At 39.4% G+C, this 25,218-nt stretch overlaps 1 protein-coding gene across 3 annotated transcripts in view; it reads left to right on the top strand.

Annotated features, from left to right (window-relative positions):
• The window catches only part of ARMC9 (armadillo repeat containing 9), a 935,599-nt gene that overhangs the window by 365,562 nt on the left and 544,819 nt on the right, over positions 1–25,218 (top strand). For 2 of the 3 annotated variants that reach the window (XM_053710304.1, XM_053710305.1), the window contains exon 10: positions 23,525–23,548. The exons of the other annotated variant lie outside the window; for it this stretch is intronic. In XM_053710304.1, the coding sequence (XP_053566279.1) occupies positions 23,525–23,548 (24 nt within the window). The remainder of the gene's footprint in view (positions 1–23,524; positions 23,549–25,218) is intronic. 3 annotated transcript variants of the gene reach the window in all.

The following is a 25,218-nucleotide window of genomic DNA, read 5'->3' as shown; positions in this document are numbered from 1 at the left end:
GGGTCACCTTTTTTAGGTTTCCAGATAGTTTGTGTCACTGTCTTTGTCTCTGTCAGATAAGGGACAATTTTATTGGGTTCCGTCTGTCGGTACCTTTAGTCTCTATTATTTCCTTCAGTTGCTATATATGCATAGAAGTTTTAGGTCTTATGGCCACAGCATTGGATTCAATTCCCTTTGCTCATTTTCAATAGACAGAACCTTTCCAGTCTTTTATGCTGAATTATGGTGCAGGGATTCTAGGATTTCGCATTTTAAATCTTCAAATCCTAATATTTATCTCTCTTGATTTGGTGGTTAAGATCACCATCATTTAGTTCTCAACCTGGACCATGATCTCTACAGATGTGAGTCTTTTTGGTTGGGAGGCTGTCTGAGGATCTCTGTCAGCACAAGGGGTTTGGAAATCTCAGGAGGCGAGATTACAATTTGATATTTTAGAACTCCGTGTTTTCTCAGAGTTTTTCAGTTAGTTTCTTTTTGAGGAAGAGACGTTTATTGTTTTTCAGACAATATCACAACTATGGTGTATGTCAATCATCAGGGTAGGACTATCAGTCCTTAGGCTGTGACAGAAGTGTCTCGGATATTAGCGTAGGCTAAATCCAGCTCCTATCTAAATTCTGTGTTTTTTTTCCCAGGTATAGATATTTGGGAAGCGGATTATCTCTGTTAATCAAGCTTTACATCCGGGAGAATGGTCTCTCATACCCAGATATGTTTTTCAATTTTTCAGATGTGAGCATTTCTAGAAATAGATCTGTTGGCATCTCATCTGAATAAAGAACTTCCCAGGGGCCTATTCAGGTCCGGGGATCCTCAGGCGGAAGTAGTGTATGCATTGACATTTCTTCGGAAATGATCTTTTAGCCTATTTCTTTCCGCCTCTAGTTCTTCTTCCAAAGTGATTTCCAAAATTCTTATGGAGTATTTGTTTGTTATGCTGGTGGCTCCAGCATGGCCTCTCAGGTTTTGGTATGCGGATTTCATTCGGATGGCCAGTTGCCAACCTTGGACACTTCCGTTTAAACCAGACCTTCTTTCTCAAGGCCCATTTTTTCCATCAGGTTCTCAAATCATTAAATTTGAAGGGATGGAGATTGAACGCTTGGTTTCAGGCTCGTAAATCTGTCTCTAGAAAGATTTATTATTGAGTCTGGAAGACCTACTTTTCTTGGCATTCTTTTAAAATTCATAGAATTTTTTATTTTTTTCAGGTTGGTTTGGATAAGGTTTTGTCTGCAGTTCTTTGTTAGGACAAATCTCTACTCTTTCTGTTCTTTTTTCACAGAAAGATTGCTCATCATCCTGATATTCATTGTTTTGTTCAGGCTTTGGTCCGTATCAAGCCTGTCATTAATTCAATCTCTCCTCTTTGGAGTCTCAATTTGGTGCTGAGGGCTTTACAGGCTCCTCCGTTTGAAACTATGCATTTTCTGAACATTAAATTACTTTCTTGGAAAAGTATTGTTCCTTTTGGTTATTTCTTCTGCTAGAAGAATTTTTGAGCTTTTTTTGTGAATATCTTTTTCTGATTTTTCATCAGGATAAGGCAGTGTTACTTCCTGATAGTCATCATTTTTTTCAGGTTTTGATTCGTATAAAACCTGTCATTAAGCCAATTTCTCCTCCTTGGAGTCTTAATTGGGTTCTGAAGGTTTTTCAGGCTCTTCTATTTGAGCATATGCTTGCTCTGGACATTAATTACTTTCATGGAAAGTATTGTTCTTTTTGGACATCTCTTCAGCTAGAACAGCTTTTGAATTATCTGTTCTTTCTTGTGAATCTCTTTTTTCTGATTTTTTTCATCAGGAAAAGATGGTTTTTGCTGTCCTCATTTCAATTCTTACCTAAAGTTGTAAATTCTAACAAACATTAGGAAGGAATTATTGTTTTCCTAAGACTTCTTTGGTGAGATTCTTACTTTCTATGTTGAAGCTATTCAGATTTCAGATAGAATTCTAGTATATTTTTTTATCTTTTCTGGTTTTAGGAAGGTCAAAAAGCTTCTGCCATTTATTTGGCATCTTGCTTAAACTTTTGATTCATCATGCTTATTTGGAGTCAGGTGGATTCCCGCCTCGGAGGATTACGGCTCATTCTACTAGGTAAGTTTCTACTTCCTGGGCTTTTTAAAGAATGAAGCTTCTGTTGATCAGATTTGCAAAGCAATGACTTGGTCTTCTTTGCATACTTTTACTATGTTCTACCATTTTGATGTTTTCTCTTCTTTAGAAGCAGTTTTGGTAGAATGGTACTTCAGGCAGCTGTCTCAGTTTGATTCTTCTGCTTATAATTTCAGTTTTTTTCATTATAAAAATTGAAACTTTTTTGATTTGGGTAGTGGATTCATTTTTCAGCGGAATTGGCTGTCTTTATTTTATCCCTCCCTCTCTAGTGACTCTTGCGTGGAAGTTCCACATCTTGGGTATTTATTATCCCATACGTCACTAGCTCATGGACTCTTGCTAATTTCATGAAAGAAAACATAATTTCTTTCATGTAATTAGCAAGAGTCCATGAGCTAGTGACGTATGGGATATACATTCCTACCAGGAGGGGCAAAGTTTCCCAAACCTTAAAATGCCTATAAATACACCCCTCACCACACCCACAATTCAGTTTTACAAACTTTGCCTCCGATGGAGGTGGTGAAGTAAGTTTGTGCTAGATTCTACGTTGATATGCGCTCCGCAGCAAGTTGGAGCCCGGTTTTCCTCTCAGCGTGCAGTGAATGTCAGAGGGATGTGAGGAGAGTATTGCCTATTTGAATGCAGTGATCTCCTTCTACGGGGTCTATTTCATAGGTTCTCTGTTATCGGTCGTAGAGATTCATCTCTTACCTCCCTTTTCAGATCGACGATATACTCTTATATATACCATTACCTCTACTGATTCTCGTTTCAGTACTGGTTTGGCTTTCTACAAACATGTAGATGAGTGTCCTGGGGTAAGTAAATCTTATTTTCTGTGACACTCTAAGCTATGGTTGGGCACTTTGTTTATAAAGTTCTAAATATATGTATTCAAACATTTATTTGCCTTGACTCAGAATGTTCAACTTTCCTTATTTTTCAGACAGTCAGTTTCATATTTGGGATAATGCATTTGAATTAATCATTTTTTCTTACCTTCAAAATTTGACTCTTTTTTTTTCCCTGTGGGCTGTTAGGCTCGCGGGGGCTGAAAATGCTTCATTTTATTGCGTCATTCTTGGCGCGGACTTTTTTGGCGCAAAAATTCTTTTCCGTTTCCGGCGTCATACGTGTCGCCGGAAGTTGCGTCATTTTTTTGACGTTATTTTGCGCCAAAAATGTCGGCGTTCCGGATGTGGCGTCATTTTTGGTGCCAAAAGCATTTAGGCGCCAAATAATGTGGGCGTCTTATTTGGCGCTAAAAAATAAGGGCGTCGCTTTTGTCTCCACATTATTTAAGTCTTATTTTTTCATTGCTTCTGGTTGCTAGAAGCTTGTTCTTTGGCATTTTTTCCCATTCCTGAAACTGTCATTTAAGGAATTTGATCAATTTTGCTTTATATGTTGTTTTTTCTCTTACATATTGCAAGATGTCTCACGTTGCATCTGAGTCAGAAGATACTACAGGAAAATCGCTGTCTAGTGCTGGAGCTACCAAGCTAAGTGTATCTGCTATAATTTTTGGTATCTGTTTCTCCAGCTGTTGTTTGTATTGCATGTCATGACAAACTTATTAATGCAGATAAAATTTCCTTTAGTACTGTTACATTACCTGTTGCTGTTCCGTCAACATCTAATTTTCAGAGTGTTCCTGATAAACATAAGAGATTTTATTTTTTAAATCCATTAAGAAGGCTATGTCTGTTATTTCTCCTTCTAGTTTATATAAAAGTCTTTTAAAACTTCTCTTTTTTCAGATGAATTTTTAAATGAACATCATCATTCTGATACTGATAATGGTTCTTCTGGTTCAGAGGTTTCTGTCTCAGAGGTTGATGCTGATAAATCTTTGTATTTGTTCAAGATGGAATTTATTCGTTCTTTATTTAAAGAAGTATTAATTGGTCCTCTTGATACTAAATCTAAACGTTTAAATAAGGTTTTTAAATCTCCTGTAGTTATTCCAGAAGTGTTTAATCTCCCTGATGCTATTTCTGAAGTAATTTCCAGGGAATGGAATAATTTGGGTAATTCTTTTACTCCTTCTAAACGTTTAAGCAATTATATCCTGTGCCATCTGACAGATTAGAGTTTTTTTGGGGACAAAATCCCTAAGGTTATGGGGCTGTCTCTAATCCTGCTAAATGTGCTACTATTCCTACGGCAGATAGTACTTCATTTAAGGATCCTTTAGATAGGAAAATTGAATCCTTTCTAAGAAAAGCTTACTTATGTTCAGGTAATCTTCTTAGACCTCCAATATTTTTAGCGGATGTTGCTGCAGCCTCAACTTTTTGGTTAGAAGCTTTAGCGCAACAAGTAACAGATCATAATTTTATAGCATTATTATTATTCTATAACATGCTAATAATTTTATTGGTGATACCATCTTTTGATATCATTAGAGTTGATGTCAGGTATATGTCTCTAGCTATTTTAGCTAGAAAAGCTTTATGGATTAAACTTGGAATGCTGATATGTCTTCTAAGTCACCTTTGCTTTCCCTTTCTTTCCAGGGTAATAAATTATTATCTCTGTTTCTGGAAGGAAGGGAACTTTTCTTCTGTTAAGTGTGATCAGTCCACGGGTCATCATTACTTCTGGGATATTACTCCTCCCCAACAGGAAGTGCAAGAGGATTCACCCAGCAGAGCTGCATATAGCTCCTCCCCTCTACGTCACTCCCAGTCATTCTCTTGCACCCAACGACTAGATAGGATGTGTGAGAGGACTATGGTGATTATACTTAGTTTTATATCTTCAATCAAAAGTTTGTTATTTTAAAATAGCACCGGAGTGTGTTATTATCTCTCTGGCAGAGTTTGAAGAAGAATCTACCAGAGTTTTTGTTATGATTTTAGCCGGAGTAGTTAAGATCATATTGCTGTTTCTCGGCCATCTGAGGAGAGGTAAACTTCAGATCAGGGGACAGCGGGCAGATGAATCTGCATAGAGGTATGTAGCAGTTTTTATTTTCTGACAATGGAATTGATGAGAAAATCCTGCCATACCGATATAATGTCATGTATGTATACTTTACACTTCAGTATTCTGGGGAATGGTACTTCACTAGAATTACACTGTAAGAAATACATAAAGCTGTTTAATAACTAGAGATTATGTTTAACGTTTTTGCTGGAATGTAAAATCGTTTTCATTTGCTGAGGTACTGAGTGAATAAATGTTTGGGCACTATTTTTCCACTTGGCAGTTGCTTAATCTGTTTTCTGACAGTTTCTGTTCTCCCTCACTGCTGTGTGTGAGGGGGAGGGGCCGTTTTTTGGCGCTTTTACTATGCATCAAATATTTCAGTCAGCAACTCATTGTATTCCCTGCATGATCCGGTTCATCTCTACAGAGCTCAGGGGTCTTCAAAACTTATTTTGAGGGAGGTAATTTCTCTCAGCAGAGCTGTGAGAATTATAGTTTGACTGAGATAAAAAACGTTTATTTTGTAATTTGTTTCCTGCTTTCAGAATTTGTTATCTTTGCTAATGGGATTAAACCTTTGCTAAAGTTGTGTTGTTTACAAGGATTGAGGCTATAACTGTTTCAATTTATTAATTTTCAACTGTCATAGTTCTTCTGTGCTTCTTAAAGGCACAGTACGTTTTAATATTATTCTAATTGAATTGTATTTCCAAGTTGCAAGTTTATTTGCTAGTGTGTTAAACATGTCTGATTCAGAGGATGATACCTGTGTCATTTGTTGCAATGCCAAAGTGGAGCCCAATAGAAATTTATGTACTAACTGTATTGATGCTACTTTAAATAAAAATCAATCTGTACAAATTGAACAAATTTCACCAAACAACGAGGGGAGAGTTATGCCGACTAACTCGCCTCACGTGTCAGTACCTACATCTCCCGCTCAGAGGGAGGTGCGTGATATTGTAGCGCCGAGTACATCTGGGCGGCCATTACAAATCACATTACAGGATATGGCTACTGTTATGACTGAGGTTTTGGCTAAATTACCAGAACTAAGAGGTAAGCGTGATCACTCTGGGGTGAGAACAGAGTGCGCTGATAATATTAGGGCCATGTCAGACACTGCGTCACAGGTGGCAGAACATGAGGACGGAGAACTTCATTCTGTGGGTGACGGTTCTGATCCAAACAGACTGGATTCAGATATTTCAAATTTTAAATTTAAACTGGAAAACCTCCGTGTATTACTAGGGGAGGTGTTAGCGGCTCTGAATGATTGTAACACAGTTGCAATACCAGAGAAAATGTGTAGGTTGGATAAATATTTTGCGGTACCGACGAGTACTGAGGTTTTTCCTATACCTAAGAGACTTACTGAAATTGTTACTAAGGAGTGGGATAGACCCGGTGTGCCGTTCTCACCCCCTCCGATATTTAGAAAAATGTTTCCAATAGACGCCACCACAAGGGACTTATGGCAAACGGTCCCTAAGGTGGAGGGAGCAGTTTCTACCTTAGCTAAGCGTACCACTATCCCGGTGGAGGATAGCTGTGCTTTTTCAGATCCAATGGATAAAAAGTTAGAGGGTTACCTTAAGAAAATGTTTGTTCAACAAGGTTTTATATTGCAACCCCTTGCATGCATTGCGCCGATCACGGCTGCAGCGGCATTCTGGATTGAGTCTCTGGAAGAGAACATTGGTTCAGCTACTCTGGACGACATTACGGACAGGCTTAGAGTCCTTAAACTAGCTAATTCATTCATTTCGGAGGCCGTAGTACATCTTACTAAACTTACGGCGAAGAATTCAGGATTCGCCATTCAGGCACGCAGGGCGCTGTGGCTAAAATCCTGGTCAGCTGATGTTACTTCTAAGTCTAAATTGCTTAATATACCTTTCAAAGGGCAGACCTTATTCGGGCCCGGGTTGAAAGATATTATCGCTGACATTACAGGAGGTAAAGGCCATGCCCTGCCTCAGGACAAAGCCAAAGCCAAGACTAGACAGTCTAATTTTCGTTCCTTTCGTAATTTCAAAGCAGGAGCAGCATCAACTTCCTCTGCACCAAAACAGGAAGGAGCTGTTGCTCGCTACAGACAAGGCTGGAAACCTAACCAGTCCTGGAACAAGGGCAAGCAGACTAGGAAACCTGCTGCTGCCCCTAAAACAGCATGAATTGAGGGCCCCCGATCCGGGATCGGATCTAGTGGGGGGCAGACTTTCTCTCTTCGCCCAGGCTTGGGCAAGAGATGTTCAGGATCCCTGGGCGCTAGAGATAATATCTCAGGGATACCTTCTGGACTTCAAATACTCTCCTCCAAGAGAGAGATTTCATCTGTCAAGATTGTCAACAATCCAGACAAAGAAAGAGGCGTTTCTACGCTGCGTACAAGAGCTCTTGTTAATGGGAGTAATCCATCCAGTTCCACGATCAGAACAGGGACAGGGGTTTTACTCAAATCTGTTTGTGGTTCCCAAAAAAGAGGGAACTTTCAGACCAATCCTGGACTTAAAGATCCTAAACAAATTCCTAAGAGTTCCATCGTTCAAGATGGAGACTATTCGGACAATTTTACCTATGATCCAAGAAGGTCAGTACATGACCACTGTAGATTTAAAAGATGCTTACCTTCACATACCGATTCACAAAGATCATTATCGGTACCTAAGGTTTGCCTTCCTAGACAGGCATTACCAGTTTGTGGCTCTTCCATTCGGATTGGCTACAGCTCCAAGAATCTTCACAAAGGTTCTGGGTGCTCTTCTGGCGGTACTAAGACCGCGGGGAATCTCGGTAGCTCCATACCTAGACGACATTCTGATACAAGCTTCAAGCTTTCAAACTGCCAAGTCTCATACAGAGTTAGTGCTGGCATTTCTAAGGTCACATGGATGGAAGGTGAACGAAAAGAAAAGTTCACTCGTTCCACTCACAAGAGTTCCCTTCCTGGGGACTCTTATAGATTCTGTAGAAATGAAGATTTACCTGACAGAGGACAGGCTAACAAGACTTCAAAGTGCTTGCCGCACCCTTCATTCCATTCAACACCCGTCAGTGGCTCAATGCATGGAGGTAATCGGCTTAATGGTAGCGGCAATGGACATAGTACCCTTTGCACGCTTACACCTCAGACCACTGCAACTGTGCATGCTAAGTCAGTGGAATGGGGATTACTCAGACTTATCCCCTTCTCTGAATCTGGATCAAGAGACCAGAAATTCTCTTCTATGGTGGCTTTCTCGGCCACATCTGTCCAGGGGGATGCCATTTAGCAGACCAGACTGGACAATTGTAACAACAGACGCCAGCCTTCTAGGTTGGGGTGCTGTCTGGAATTCTCTGAAGGCTCAGGGACAATGGAGTCAGGAGGAGAGTCTCCTGCCAATAAACATTCTGGAATTGAGAGCAGTTCTCAATGCCCTCCTGGCTTGGCCCCAGTTGACAACTCGGGGGTTCATCAGGTTTCAGTCGGACAACATCACGACTGTAGCTTACATCAACCATCAGGGAGGGACAAGAAGCTCCCTAGCTATGATGGAAGTATCAAAGATAATTCGCTGGGCAGAGTCTCACTCTTGCCACCTGTCAGCAATCCACATCCCGGGAGTGGAGAACTGGGAGGCGGATTTCTTAAGTCGTCAGACTTTTCATCCGGGGGAGTGGGAACTTCATCCGGAGGTCTTTGCCCAAATACTTCGACGTTGGGGCAAACCAGAGATAGATCTCATGGCGTCTCGACAGAACGCCAAGCTTCCTCGTTACGGGTCCAGATCCAGGGATCCAGGAGCAGTCCTGATAGATGCTCTGACAGCACCTTGGGACTTCAGGATGGCTTACGTGTTTCCACCCTTCCCGTTGCTTCCTCGATTGATTGCCAGAATCAAACAAGAGAGAGCATCAGTGATTCTAATAGCACCTGCGTGGCCACGCAGGACTTGGTATGCAGACCTGGTGGACATGTCATCCTGTCCACCTTGGTCTCTACCTCTGAAACAGGACCTTCTGATACAGGGTCCCTTCAAACATCAAAATCTAACTTCTCTGAAGCTGACTGCTTGGAAATTGAATGCTTGATTTTATCAAGACGTGGGTTTTCTGAGTCAGTTATTGATACCTTAATACAGGCTAGGAAACCTGTTACCAGAAAGATTTACCATAAGATATGGCGTAAATACCTATATTGGTGTGAATCCAAAGGTTACTCTTGGAGTAAGGTTAGGATTCCTAGGATATTGTCTTTTCTACAAGAAGGTTTAGAAAAGGGTTTATCTGCTAGTTCTTTAAAGGGACAGATCTCAGCTCTGTCCATTCTGTTACACAAACGTCTGTCAGAAGTTCCTGACGTCCAGGCTTTTTGTCAGGCTTTGGCCAGGATTAAGCCTGTGTTTAAAACTGTTGCTCCACCATGGAGTTTAAACCTTGTTCTTAATGTTTTACAGGGCGTTCCGTTTGAACCCCTTCATTCCATTGATATAAAGTTGTTATCTTGGAAAGTTCTATTTTTAATGGCTATTTCCTCGGCTCGAAGAGTCTCTGAATTATCAGCCTTACATTGTGATTCTCCTTATTTGATTTTTCATTCGGATAAGGTAGTCCTGCGTACTAAACCTGGGTTCTTACCTAAGGTAGTTACTAACAGGAATATCAATCAAGAGATTGTTGTTCCTTCTTTATGCCCAAATCCTTCTTCAAAGAAGGAACGTCTACTGCACAACCTGGATGTAGTCCGTGCTCTAAAATTTTACTTACAGGCAACTAAGGAATTTCGACAAACGTCTTCTCTGTTTGTCATTTACTCTGGGCAGAGGAGAGGTCAAAAAGCTTCCGCTACCTCTCTTTCTTTTTGGCTTCGTAGCATAATTCGTTTAGCTTATGAGACTGCTGGACAGCAGCCTCCTGAAAGAATTACAGCTCATTCTACTAGAGCTGTGGCTTCCACTTGGGCCTTCAAGAATTAGGCCTCTGTTGAACAGATTTGCAAGGCTGCAACTTGGTCTTCGCTTCATACTTTTTCCAAATTTTACAAATTTGACACTTTTGCTTCATCGGAGGCTATTTTTGGGAGAAAGGTTCTTCAGGCAGTGGTTCCTTCTGTATAAAGAGCCTGCCTATCCCTCCCGTCATCCGTGTACTTTTGCTTTGGTATTGGTATCCCAGAAGTAATGATGACCCGTGGACTGATCACACTTAACAGAAGAAAACATAATTTATGCTTACCTGATAAATTCCTTTCTTCTGTAGTGTGATCAGTCCACGGCCCGCCCTGTTTTTAAGGCAGGTAAATATTTTTTAATTTATACTCCAGTCACCACTTCACCCTTGGCTTTTCCTTTCTCGTTGGTCCTTGGTCGAATGACTGGGAGTGACGTAGAGGGGAGGAGCTATATGCAGCTCTGCTGGGTGAATCCTCTTGCACTTCCTGTTGGGGAGGAGTAATATCCCAGAAGTAATGATGACCCGTGGACTGATCACACTACAGAAGAAAGGAATTTATCAGGTAAGCATAAATTATGTTTTTTACCAAAGGATAAAAAATCTAAGGTAAATTTAGGTCTGATAATCATTTTCGTTCCTTTCCTCATAATAAGGAACAAAAGCCTGATCCTTCATCCTCAGGAAAGGTATCAGTTTGGAAACTATTTCCAGTTTGGAATATATCCAAGCCTTATAGAAAACCTATAGCCAGCTCCTAAGTACCCATGAAGGTGCGGACCTTATTCCAGCTCAGCTGGTATGGGGCAGATTACGTTTTCTTCAAAGATATTTGGATCAATTCCGTTCTCAATCTCTGGTTTCAGAACATTGTTTCAGAAAGGTACAGAATTGGCTTCAGTTAAGGCCTCCTGCTAAGAGATTTTTTTTTTTTCTTTCCCGTGTCCCAGTTAACACAGCATAGGCTCAGCATTTCTGAAATGTGTTTCAGATCTAGAGTTGGCTGGAGTAATTATGCCAGTTCCAGTTCTGGAACAGGGGCTGGGGTTTTATTTTATCTCTTCATTGTACCAAAGAAGGTCAATTCCTTCAGACCAGTTCCGGATCTATCAATATTGAATCGTTATGTAAGGATACCAACATTCAAGATGGTTACTGTAGGACTATCCTGCCTTTTGTTTAGCAAGGGCATTATATGTCTACAATAGATTTACAGGATGTGTATCTGCATATTCCGATTCATCCAGATCACTTTTAGTGTCGGAGATTCTCTTTTTAGACAAGCATTACCAGTTTTGTGGCTCTACCGTTTGGCCTAGCCTCAGTTCCAAGAATTTTTTTGGTTCTCGGTGCCCTTCTTTCTGTAATCAGAGAACAGGGTTTTGGTATTTCCTTATTGGACGATATCTGGGTACTTGCTCAGTCTTCTCATTTTCGAAGAATCTCATACGAATCGACTTGTGTTGTTTCTTCAAGTTCATGGTTGGAGGATCAATTTACCAATCAGTTCATTGATTCCTCAGACAAGGGTAACCTTTTTAGGTTTCTAGATAGATTCAGTGTCTATGACTCTGTCCTTGTCAGACAAGAGAAGTTTTAACATTGATATCAGCTTGTCAAAACCTTCAGTCACAATCATTCCCTTTGGTAGCCTTATGCATGGAAATTTTAGGTCTTAGGACTGCCGCATCAGATGCGATCTCCTTTGCTCATTTTCACATGCGACCTCTTCAGCTCTGTATGCTGAACCAATGGTGCAGGGATTACTCAAAGATATCTCAATTAATATCTTTAAACCGATTATACGACACTCTCTGACATGGTGGACAGATCACCATCGTTTAGTTCAGGGGGCTTCTTGTTCTTCCGACCTGGACTATAATCTCAACAGATGCAAGTCTTACAGGTTGGGGAGCTGTGTGGGGGTATCTGACGGCACAAGGGGTTTGGGAATCTCAGGAGGTGAGATTTCCGATCAATATTTTGGAACTCCGTGCAATTTTCAGAGCTCTTCAGTCTTGGCCTCTTCTGAAGAGAGAGTTGTTCATTTGTTTTCAGATAGACAATGTCACAACTGTGGCATACATCAATCATCAAGGAGGGACTCACAGTCCTCTGGCTATGAAAGAAGTATCTTGAATTTTGGTTTGGGCGGAATCCAGCTCCTGTCTAATCTCTGCGGTTCATATCCCAGGTATGGACAATTGGAAAGCGGATTATCTCAGTCGCCAAACGTTGCACCTGGGCGAATGGTCTTCACCCAGAGGTATTTCCTCAGATTGTTCAAATGTGGGAACTCCCAGAAATAGATCTGATGGCTTCTCATCTAAACAAGAAACTTCCCTGGTATCTGTCCGGATCCCGGGATCCTCGGACGGAGGCAGTGGATGCATTATCTCTTCCTTACAAGTGTCATCCTGCCTATATCTTTCCGCCTCTAGTTCTTCTTCCAAGGGTATTCTCCAATATTCTAAAGGAATGCTCGTTTGTCCTGCTGGTAGCTCCAGCATGGCCTCACAGGTTTTGATATGCGGATCTTGTCCGGATGGCCTCTTGCCGGCTGTGGACTCTTCCGTTAAGACCAGTTTTTCTGTCTCAAGGTTCTTTTTTCCATCAGGATCTCAAAACCTTAGTTTTAAGGTGTGGAGTTTGAACGCTCTATTCTTGGTCAAAGAGGTTTCTCTGACTCTGTGATTGATACTATGTGACAGGCTCGTAAATCTGTATCTAGAGAGATATATTATAGAGTCTGGAAGACTTATATTTCTTCAGGATGGTTTAGATAAAGGTTTGTCCGCAAGTTTCTTGTAAGACAAATCTCTGCTCTTTCTGTTCTTTTTCACAGAAGGATTGCTAATCTTCCTGATATTCATTGTTTTGTACAACCTTTGGTTCGTATAAAACTTGTCATTAAGTCAATTTCTCCTCCTTGGAGTTTGAATTTGGTTCTGGGGGCTCTTCAAGCTCCTCCTTTTGAACCCATGCATTCTTTGGTCGTTATATAACTTTCTTGGAAAGTTTTGTTTCTTTTGGCCATCTCTTCTGCCAGAAGAGTCTCTGAATTATCTACTTTTTTTTTGTGAGTCTCCTTTTCTGATTTTGCATCAGGATAAGGCGGTGCTGCGAACTTCTTTTGAATTTTTTACCTAAGGTTGTGAATTCTAACAACATTAGTAGAGAAATTGTGGTTCCTTCATTATGTCCTAATCCTATGAATTCTAAGGAGAAATCATTGCATTCTTTGGATGCTGTTAGAGCTTTGTAATATTATGTTGAAGCTACTAAGTCTTTCCGAAAGACTTCTAGTCTATTTGTCATCTTTTCCGGTTCTAGAAAAGACCAGAAAGCTTCTGCCATTTCTTTGGCATCTTGGTTGAAATCTTTATTTCATCATGCCTATGTTGAGTCAGGTAACACTCCGCCTCAAAGGATTACAGCTCATTCTACTAGGTCAGTTTCTACTTCCTGGGCGTTTAAGAATGAAGCTTCGGTTGATCAGATTTGCAAAACAGCAACTTGGTCCTCTTTGCATACTTTTACTAAATTCTACCATTTTGATGTGTTTTCTTCTTCTGAAGCAGTTTTTGGTAGAAACGTACTTCAGGCAGTGGTTTCAGTTTGAATCTTCTGCTTATGTTTTTTTCATTAAATTTTATTCTGGGTGTGGATTATTTTCAGCAGGAATTGGCTGTCTTTATTTTATCCCTCCCTCTCTAGTGACTCTTGTGTGGAAAGATCCACATCTTGGGTAATCATTATCCCATACGTCACTAGCTCATGGACTCTTGCTAATTACATGAAAGAAAACATAATTTATGTAAGAACTTACCTGATAAATTCATTTCTTTCATATTAGCAAGAGTCCATGAGGCCCGCCCTTTTTTGTGGTGGTTTTGATTTTTTTGTATAAAGCACAATTATTCCAATTCCTTATTTTATATGCTTTCGCACTTTTTTCTTATCACCCCACTTCTTGGCTATTCGTTAAACTGAATTGTATGTGTGGTGAGGGGTGTATTTATAGGCATTTTAAGGTTTGGGAAACTTTGCCCCTCCTGGTAGGAATGTATATCCCATACGTCACTATCTCATGGACTCTTGCTAATATGAAAGAAATGAATTTATCAGGTAAGTTCTTACATAAATTATGTTTTATGTAAGAACTTACCTGATAAATTAATTTCTTTCATATTAGCAAGAGTCCATGAGGCCCACCTTTTTTGTGGTGGTTATGATTTTTTTGTATAAAGCACAATTATTTCAATTCCTTATTTTTTTGATGCTTTCGCTCTTTTCTTATCACCCCACTTCTTGGCTATTCGTTAAACTGAATTATGGGTGTGGTGAGGGGTGTATTTATAGGCATTTTAAGGTTTGGGAAACTTTGCCCCTCCTGGTAGGAATGTATATCCCATACGTCACTAGCTCATGGACTCTTGCTAATATGAAAGAAATGAATTTATCAGGTAAGTTCTTACATAAATTGTTATTATTATGTTAAACCTATTGGGTACTATAATAGCATGCAAGATCTGGGATATCTAAGTAGAGGTTTAAATAATGTACATGGTAATCATAGCAAATAACTTAAGTCAGCTAGCCATACACCTTATAATAAAATATCTCCTGAAATATATTACAGACTAAATCTATGTTAAAATGACTAACTGAAAATCCTCTGAGTCTGCTATTAACTGTAAGTAAATATTATAGATTTATCGATGATCAGTCATGCAACCTAGTTTCTTTCCGTTTGTCAAAGCTATATAGAGGTCTGACCAAAACCGCCATCTAGCAAGACGACATGACACAATTTTTAAAGCAAATTTAACCCACACCAGTCTTGAGGCTTGTTGCGGTCGGGATGTTACCAATAAAGCACAACCACTCGTGTGCAAGCTGAATCAGGAATTCGTTCCTATTAAAAGAAAAGTCTGGTGTGCCTCTCCGTCTACCAGCCTTTTGATTTCCTGTATGTATGGGTAGTGTCCGTTTAGCCTGCGGGTCTGTCACCTGGTCGTTACTTGCGGTATGCTTCTTTGTAGATGCGTTGTGGGAAAAGTAATGTCATCCAAGTGACTCCATTGCCAATGTGTACAGCCAGATGCGAGCTCTCTCCATGCTACATTCTCTACAGCAGCATCTGTGCACGTACATGTAGAGCGGGTCAGTGTACTCTGGTATGAGATTTCTTTTAGATCCCTAGTATTTCTGATTTCCTTATTCGCAAGCTCCGTGGTAGTGGAAAACAAATTGCCATCTATGATGGGGTGATCATATGCAGGGGCACGAAAACATTCAGTGAGGTGTTGGGACAACTGAATAAAATGTTCATTCATTGAAGCACTCCTTCAGCAAAAGTTGTATAGTGACTTCCATGTCTTATGAGGCTTAGTTAGTAAGATTTATAAAGTCTGGATTACCCGGTTTCCCGGGGGGGTAATTAGAAATGTGAAGGCCGCCTCCAGAGTTCTAACAGCTCCAGGCAATTCACCAATTATTTGAAGCAGATTTTGTGTCATTCGATAAAGTAGGTAGTGATATGATTAAATGTTATTTGCCAGCATAGATGCTAAAGCTGTCCATAGATAATCGATAGATTTTCAAAAATTACTTGGCAGCTTCTGAAAATGCAGCCTATCATGGCCGCTGCTAGGTCACGCCCCCCCGTTTTTTATTTTTATTTGTTTATGAGGTGACGTTTCCACCTCTTATCCAATAGCTGTGTTAGCCGTATGGCACTCAACAGTTGATCTTCATGAATAAAGGTCCATTTAATTTACACCTTAAATAGGCAAGCATTTCAAAATTGCTAAGTTTTACCATGACTTTAAAGTGCTGTTTTTTAAACCTATCCTCAGGGCTCCCTAACAGGCCAGATTTTCTGGATATATGAACTAGGGCACAGGGGAAATAATTAGCTGATTAGTAAGCATTGTTATTAACCTGCTCTCACCCAAGACAATCATGAAATTAGTTCTTTAAAGGGACAATAAACACCTTGTAATTCAAAGACACTTCTGTCATCATGCTATTAACATAGCTAAATCTAAACATTTTTAAAACAAATTAACATTGTGTTTGCTGCAATTGTTTTTAATAATCAAACTCCTACCAAAATTTGCCAATCTGTCTTTGGCCTACAGGCAACATTACTAACCACAGTCATATTGTTAGTAGAAAGTGCATTGTTTTTGTAGTTTGTATCACTTAAAGCCAATTAGGGAAATATATGTAGCATGGTTAGCCTTAAAGGGACAAAAAATCCAAAAGTTTTCTTTCATTATTCAGATGGAGCTTGCAATTTTAAACAACTTCCCAATTTACTTATATTTGATTTCCTTAATTCTCTTGGTATCTTTTGTCGAAAAAATAATACCTTGGTAGGCTCAGGAGCAGCAATGCATTACCAGGAGCTAGCTGCTGATTGGTCTCTGCACATATATGCCTTTTTGTTATTGACTCACCTGATGTGTTCAGCTATCTCCCAGTTCAACAAAGTATACCAAGAGAATGAAGCAAATTTGATAATAGAAGTAAATTGGAAAGTTCTTTTAAATTGTATGTTCTATCTGAACTGTGAAAGAAAATGTTGGGTTTAAAGTCACTTTAAGAAGAATGCAGTGTGCTTTTTCAGTTCTGAGAATTAGAAAAGTCACATATATTGTAAAGTTGCTTTATTGTACTTAACTAAACTATTTATATTCAAATCTCAGTGTTAACTGAGCAGGCACCATTTGAAAATGGTATTGCATACACCATGCATGTCTTAAAAAATACACTGCAAATGCTATCACTCGAACTGTGATGACTTTTAATCTAAGCATTTTTTGCTCATATATTTGTGCTGCAAAAACTTGTAATCCAATTTAGAATGCACCTTTCTTTCATGTAATTGGCAAGAGTCCATGAGCTAGTGACGTATGGGATATACAATCCTGCCAGGAGGGTCAAAGTTTCCCAAACCTCAAAATGCCTATAAATACACCCCTCACCACACCCACAATTCAGTTTTACAAACTTTGCCTCCTATGGAGGTGGTGAAGTAAGTTTGTGCTAGATTTCTACCTTGATATGCACTTCTCAGCTCTTTTGAAGCCCGATTCCTCTCAGAGTACAGCGAATGTCGCAAGGGATGTGAATGGAGTATCACCTATTGAATGCAATGGTCTTCCTAACGGGGATCTATTTCATAGGTTCTCTGTTATTGGTCGTAGAGATTCATCTCCTACCTCCCTTTTCAGATCGACGATATACTCTCATATTCCATTACCTCTACTGATAACCGTTTCAGTACTGGTTTGGCTATCTGCTATATGTGGATGGGTGTCTTTTGGTAAGTATGTTTCATTTACTTAAGACACACTCGGCTATGGTTTGGCACTTTATATATAAAGTTCTAAATATATGTATGTACTTATATTTCCCATGATTCAGGTTTTCAGTATATTTCCTTTTTTGAAGATTGTCAGTTGGGAAATGCATTTTTTAAAGAATTATTTCTTACCTGGGTTTTAGTCTTTTTCAAATTGACTTTTTTTCTAAATTGCGGGCTGTTAGGCTCGCGAGAGCGCAGCATGCTAAAATTTATTGCATCATTCTTGGCGCAAGATTTTTTTGGCTCGAAAGTTACGTTCATTGACGCAAATTCGTCATTTCTGGCATCTTATTTGGCGCAGAGTCTTTCATAAAGTTGCGTCATCTATGGCGCTAGTGTTTCGTTCCGGACGTTTTTGGCGCCAAAAAATATTTTTCTGTTTGTGGTGCGTCATACTTGGCGCCAAACATTTTCATTACTTAAGACTTTATTCCTTTTGCCTCTGGCCTTTTTTCTATGTCAGAGGGCTATGATGTTTGCATTTTTTTCCCATTCCTGAAACTGTCATACAAGGAAATTGATAATTTTGCTTTATATGTTGTTTTTTTCTCTTACATACTGCAAGATGTCTGAATCTGATCCTGTCTCAGAATCTACTGCTGGAATCCTGCTGCCTGATATCGGTTCTACCAAAGCTAAGTGCATTTGTTGTAAACTTGTGGAGACTATACCTCCAGCTGTGGTTTGTAATAGTTGTCATGATAAACTTTTACATGCAGATAATGTTTCCATCAGTAGTAGTTCATTGCCTGTTGCTGGTCCATCAACTTCTAATGCTCAGGATATTCCTGTAAATTTAAGAGAATTTATTGCTGATTCAATTCAGAAAGCTTTGTCTGCCATTCCGCCTTCTAATAAACGTAAAAGGTCTTTTAAAACTTATCATAGAGTTGATGAAATTTCAAATGACCGACAACATACTGATTTATCTATCTCTGATGAGGATCTATCTGATTCAGAAGATCCTGCTTCAGATAATGACACTGACACATGCTCTTATTTATTTAAAATAGAGTATATTCGTTCTTTATTAAAAGAAGTGTTGATTACATTAGATATGGAGGAGACTAGTCCTCTTGATATTAAAACTAGTAAACGTTTAAATTCTGTTTATAAACCTCCTGTAGTTATTCCAGAGGTTTTTCCAGTTCCTGATGCTATTTCAGATATGATTTCAAAGGAATGGAATAGACTGGGTACCTCTTTTTTATTCCTTCTTCAAGATTTAAAAAATTGTATCCTTTGCCAACTGATAGATTGGAGTTTTGGGAAAAGATCCCCAAAGTTGATGGGGCCATCTCTACTCTTGCTAAGCATGCTACTATTCCTACGGAAGATAGTACTTCTTTTAAAGATCCTTTAGATAGGAAACCTGAATCTTATCTAAGGAATGCTTTTATTTATGTTCAGGTCATCTTCTTAGGCCTGCTATTTCTTTGGCTGATGTTGCAGCTGCTTCAACTTTTTGGTTGGAAACTTTAGCGCAAAAAGTATCCGATCATAATGTGTATAGCATTGTTAAGTTAATTCAACATGCTAATAATTTCATTTGTGATGCCATTTTTGATATTATCAAAATTGATGTTAGATATATGTCTTTAGCCATTTTTAGCTAGAAGAGCTTTATGGCTTAAATCTTGGAATGCTGATATGACTTCTAAATCGACATTGCTATCTCTTTCTTTCCAAGGTAATACATTATTTGGTTCTCAGTTGGATTCAATAATTTCAACTGTCACTGGGGGGAAGGGAGCTTTTTTGCCTCAGGATAAAAAGTCTAAGGGTACATTTAAAGCTTCTAACCGTTTTCGTTCCTTTCGACTTAATAAGGAACAGAAATCTAATCCTTCCCCTAAAGAATCTGTTTCCAATTGGAAGCCTTCCTCTATCTGGAATAAATCTAAGCCATTTAAGAGATCTAAACCAGCCCCCAAGTCCGCATGAAGGTGCGGCCCTCATTCCAGCTCAGCTGGTAGGGGGCAGATTAAAATTTTTCAAAGATGTTTGGATCAATTCAGTCCAAAATCATTGGATTCAGAGAATTGTCTCTCAGGGGTACAGAATAGGTTTCAGAGTAAGACCGCCTGTGAGAAGATTTATCTCTCGCATTCCAGTGAACCCAGAGAAAGCTCAGGCTTTCCTGAAGTGTGTTTCAGACCTGGAGTTATCTGGGGTAATCATGCCGGTTCCTTTTCAGTAACAGGGTCTGGCGTTTTATTCAAATCTATTCATTGTTCCAAAGAAAGAAAGAAAATTCATTCAGACCAGTTCTGGATCTAAAAATCTTGAATCATTATGTAAGGGTACCAACATTAAAAATGGTGACTAAGGGCTATTCTGCCTTTTGTTCAGCAAGGGCATTATATGTCCATAATAGACTTACAGGATGCATATCTTCATATTCCAATTCATCCAGATCACTATCAGTTCCTGAGATTCTCTTTTCAAGACGAGCATTACCAATTTGTTGCTCTTCCTTTTGGCCTAGCGACAGCTCCAAGAATCTTTTCAAAGGTTCTCGGTGCCCTACTCTCTGTAATCAGAGAGCGGGGTATTGCAGTGTTTCCTTATTTGGACGATATCTTGGTACTAGCTCAGTATTTATGTTCTGCAGAATCTCACACGAATCAACTAGTGTTGTTTCTTCAAAGACATGGTTGGAGGATCAATTTACCAAAAAGTTATTTGATTCCTCAGACAAGGGTTGCCTTTTTAGGTTTCCAGATAGATTCAGTGTCCATGACTTTGTCTTTGACAGACAAGAGACATTTAAAATTGGTTTCAGCCTGTCGGAACCTTCGGTCTCAGTCATTCCCTTCAGTAGCTATGTGCATGGAAGTTTTAGGTCTCATGACTGCAGCATCGGACGCGATCCCCTTTGCTCATTTTCACATGAGACCTCTTCAGCTTTGTATGCTGAATCAATGGTGCAGGGATTATACAAGGATATCACAATTAATATCCTTAAATCCCAATGTTCGACTCTCTCTGACTTGGTGGTTAGATCACCATCGTATAGAGGGCCTCTTTTGTTCATCCAACCTGGACTGTGATCACAACAGATGCGAGTCTTTCAGGTTGAGATGTTTGGGGATCTCTGACAGCACAAGGGGTTTGGAAATCTCTAGAGGCGAGATTACCAATCAATATTTTGGAACTCCGTGCGATTCTCAGAGCTCTTCAGTTTTGGCCTCTATTGAAGAGAGAACTGTTCATTTGTTTCCAGACAGACAATATCACAACTGTGGCGTATGTCAATCCGGGTGGGACTCACAGTCCTCAGGCTATGAAAGAAGTATCCCGGATACTTGTTTGGGCGGAATCCAGCTCCTGTCTAATTTCTGCGGTCCATATCCCAGGTATAGACAATTGGGAAGCGGATTATCTCAGTCGTCAAACTTTACATCCGGGGGAGTGGTCTCTTCACCCAGATGTGTTTTCTCAAATTGTTCAGATGTGGAGGCTTCCAGAAATAGATCTGATGGCATCTCATCTAAACAAGAAACTTCCCAGGTACCTGTCCAGGTCCAGGGATCCTCAGGCGGAAGCAGTGGATGCATTGACACTTCCTTGGGGTTATCAACCTGCTTATATTTTTCTGTCTCTAGTTCTTCTTCCAAGATTGATCTCCAAAATCATCATGGAGCAATCGTTTGTGCTGCTGGTGGCTCCAGCATGGTCTTGCAGGTTTTGGTATGCAGATCTTGTTCGGATGTCCAGTTGCCAACCTTGGCCACTTCCATTAAGGCCAGACCTTCTATCTCAAGGTTAGTTTTTCCATCAGGATCTCAAATCATTAAATTTGAAGGTATGGAAATTGAAAGCCTAGTGCTTAGTCATAGATGTTTCTCTGACTCAGTGATTAATACTATGTTACAGGCTCGTAAATCTGTTTCTAGAAAGATTTATTATCGAGTTTGGAAGACTTACAATTCCTGGTGTTCTTCTCATACATTTTCTTGGCATTCTTTTAGACTTCCTAGAATTTTACAGTTTCTTCAGGATGGTTTAGATAAAGGTTTGTCTGCAAGTTCCTTGAAAGGACAAATCTCTGCTCTTTCTGTTTTATTCCACAGAAAGATTGCTAAACTCCCTGATATTCACTGTTTTGTACAGGCTCTGGTTCGTATCAAGCACCTTATTAAATCTATCTCTCCTCCTTGGAGTCTTAATTTGGTTTTGAAGGCTTTACAGGCTCCTCCGTTTGAGCCTATGCATTCTTTGGACATTAAATTGCTTTCCTGGAAAGTGTTGTTCCTTTTGGCCATCTCTTCTGCTAGAAGAGTTTCTGAATTATCTGCTCTTTCTTGTGAATCTCTTTTTCAGATTTTTCATCAGGATAAAGCAGTTTTGCTGACTTTATTTAAATTCTTACCTAAAGTTGTGAATTCTAACAACATTAGTAGAGAAATTGTTGTCCCTTCTTTGTGTCCTAATCCTAAGAATTCTTTGGAGAGATCTTTTCATTCTTTGGATGTGATGAGAGCTCTGAAATATTATGTTAAAGCTACTAAAGATTTCAGGAAGACTTCTACAGGCCCATTTATCAAGCTCCGTATGGAGCTTGAAGGGCCGTGTTTCTGGCGAGTCTTCAGACTCGCCAGAAACACAAGTTATGAAGCAGCGGTCTAAAGACCGCTGTTTCATAACCCTGTCCGCCTGCTCTGAGCAGGCGGACAGGAACCGCCGGAAATCAACCAGATCGAATACGATCGGGTTGATTGACAGCTCCCTGCTGGCGGCCGATTGGCCGCGAGTCAGCAGGGGGCGGCGTTGCACCAGCAGCTCTTGTGAGCTGCTGGTGCAATGTTAAATGTGGAGAGCGTATTGCTCTCCGCATTTAGCGAGGTCTTGCGGACCTGATCCGCAGTGTCGGATCAGGTCCGCAAGCCCTTTGATAAATGGGCCCCTTTGTCTGTTTGTTATCTTTTCTAGCTCTTGAAAAGGTCAGAAGGCTTCTGCCGTTTCTTTGGCATCTTGGTTAAAGCTTTTGATTCTTCAAGCTTATTTGGAGTCGGGTAATTCCCCTCCTTAGAGAATTACAGCTCATTCTTCTAGGTCAGTTTCCACTTCCTGGGCTTTTAAGAATGAAGCTTCAGTTGATCAGATTTGCAAAGCAGCAACTTGGTCTTCTTTTCATACATTTACTAAATTCTACCATTTTTATGTTTTTGCTTCTTCGGAAGCAGTTTTTGGTAGAAAAGTTCTTCAGGCAGCTGTTTCAGTTTGATTCTTCTGCTTATGATTTAAGTTTTTTCTTTTCAATTATGAGACTAAACTTATGATTTTGGGTTGTGTATTAATTTTTGGCTGTTTTTATTTGTTATCCCTCCCTCTCTAGTGACTCTTGAGTGGAGTTCCACATCTTGGGTATTGCTATCCCATACGTCACTAGCTCATGGACTCTTGCCAATTACATGAAAGAAAACATAATTTATGTAAGAACTTACCTGATAAATTAATTTCTTTCATATTGGCAAGAGTGCATAAGGGCCACCCTTTTTATGGTGGTTATGATTTTTTTTGTATAAAGCACAATTATTTCCAAATTCCTTTGTTGATGCTTTTTACTCCTTTCTTTATCACCCCACTTCTTGGCTATTCATTAACTGAATTGTGGGAGTGGTGGGGGTGTATTTATAGGCATTTTGAGGTTTGGGAAATTTTGCCCTTCCTGGTAGGATTGTATATCCCATACGTCACTAGCTCATGGACTCTTGCCAATATGAAAGAAATGAATTTATCTGGTAAGTTCTTATATAAATTATGTTTTTTAGTGTATAATAAAAGTACCTTCTAGTACATCAATAAATGTGCCCTCTCCCTTGGCCCTTCTGTATCCTGATCAGTGCAGGTAATGAGAGGCTGCATTGCCTTCTAGGAAAGCTCTCTCCCTTCATTCCCTTGGTGACTGAGACTGAATTGCTTGTGCACAAATGTAAACATTCATCAATTTTACTTTCCCCTCATATTTCAGCACATAGAACATTGTATAGCTGAATGCTTTAAGCTTATGTGACCTAGAAAAGAAGCATCATATTTTTTATTACTGTTTTCCAGCTATCTGCTTCAATGTTTGTTTTCTCTGCTATTCATCTTACTGTTTATTTCTGTTTATTTCATGGTGTGACTGTGTCCCAAGCAGGGGTGTCACTGTCGTAAGGAAGATGTAAGTGGCATTTTATTTATCTGCATCCTCCGCCTGCTTCACCCAGTGCAGCTTCTACCTTTCATTGCATTATATCACGTAAATCTTCATATTGTTCTGTTGACCATACACAAGAACATGTGCATGTAGCCCTAGCTTGGTGCTGATACCTACTGTACGTTTTTATTAACAGTATCATGTGTTATGTGTGCAAGGGGCATTAAATGCCATTCTATTCCACTCAAGGGGATTACAGAGTTTGCATGGGGTTGTCCCTTTGTCTGCACAGCACAAATTAAATGGACATAGAAATCATAATTCAGACAGAAAGCACAAAAAAAACCACTTTCCAATTGACTTCTTTTTATAAAATTTGCCTATTTTGCTTGGTACACTTTAATGAAACTTAGCTCCTTTCTATGAGAGCATACTGAGGTAGGCGCAGGAGTAGATGAATAACATAGGGGTTGATCACAAAACGTATTAAATGATTTTCTACATTAGAGTCTATGGGGATTCTTGTAGATAAATCATTTGATGAGTTTTGTAAAGGATTTGGATCCACCTTCTAGTTACATATTCTGTTGCCAGCACTGCTGAGCTTATTTAGGTATGCAGTGGTTGATTGGTGCTACGTTACAATAAAGAATACCAAGAGAGAATGGCACATTTGATAAAGTAAATTGGAAAAAAATTAAATTAAATTGTGCTGGCTGTCTGAATCATTAAAGTTTCATTTTGATTTCTGTGACACTTTACAGTACATTGTAGCCTCAATGATGTAAAGGGGACAGATCATTCTAACTTGTGATGCATCTCAGTGTTACAGTGTCTGCATGTAAACGTTGTCACCCTTAAAGGTGATGATTTCCCCTTAATTTTGTTTCCATTGACTTGTTATACCAATCTGCAGAGTATTAAATGTAAAGTAAATGGTTCCTTTATTTTTGTATATAAAATAGCTGTTTTTGCTAATTGAAGACAACCCATTTTAATGGGCTGAACTTGCAAAAAATATTGAGCAAACATAATTATTTTTCTATATACACATGCCTCCTTCTCTTACTGTGTGTCTGTACATAAAGGCTGATACTTTGAGAAAGCAATTCAAAATTAACATTTTAGAGTGTTACCCCCACCACCCACTGGTTTGCTGCTAAAACTTGTTTACATAGGTGGTTTTAAGAGGCAAACTCGGCTATTGGAATGACAAAATAAAAGTAAATGAGACATTTATAAATGATGTAAAACACTCCAGCAGGTGAAATTGATCAATGGAAACACAGTATAATGTCCCATTAATCAAGCTAGTACTACTGAAATGTAACAACCTCTGCTCTATGCATGTTCACGTTTAACAACTGCTAATATCACTAATATCATAGATTGCTGTTTCTGCATCTTTTCTGTACATGTAATACTTACCGTGTTTTAGCATTTTAACAGTTTAATCAAACAAATGGATTGTTTAAAAAAATAATTTAACAAGATTCCACTTAGATGTTTTAGATCAGAAAAAAACTAATTAATAATTTAGGCCAGTGTTTCTCAACTGCGGTCCTCAAGTACCCTTAACAGGCCAGGTTTTCAAAATAGCTGAACGAGAGCACAGGTGAAATAATGAGCTGATCAGTAACCATGGTTACTAACCTGCATTCACCCATCAGTTGGTTATTTCACCTGTGTTCTAG

The sequence above is a fragment of the Bombina bombina genome, chromosome 4 (genome assembly GCF_027579735.1).
Source record: "Bombina bombina isolate aBomBom1 chromosome 4, aBomBom1.pri, whole genome shotgun sequence".
NCBI lineage: Eukaryota > Metazoa > Chordata > Amphibia > Anura > Bombinatoridae > Bombina > Bombina bombina.
The sequence above is the reverse complement of the archived record's forward strand: the minus strand, read 5'-3'. Positions and strand labels throughout refer to the sequence as shown.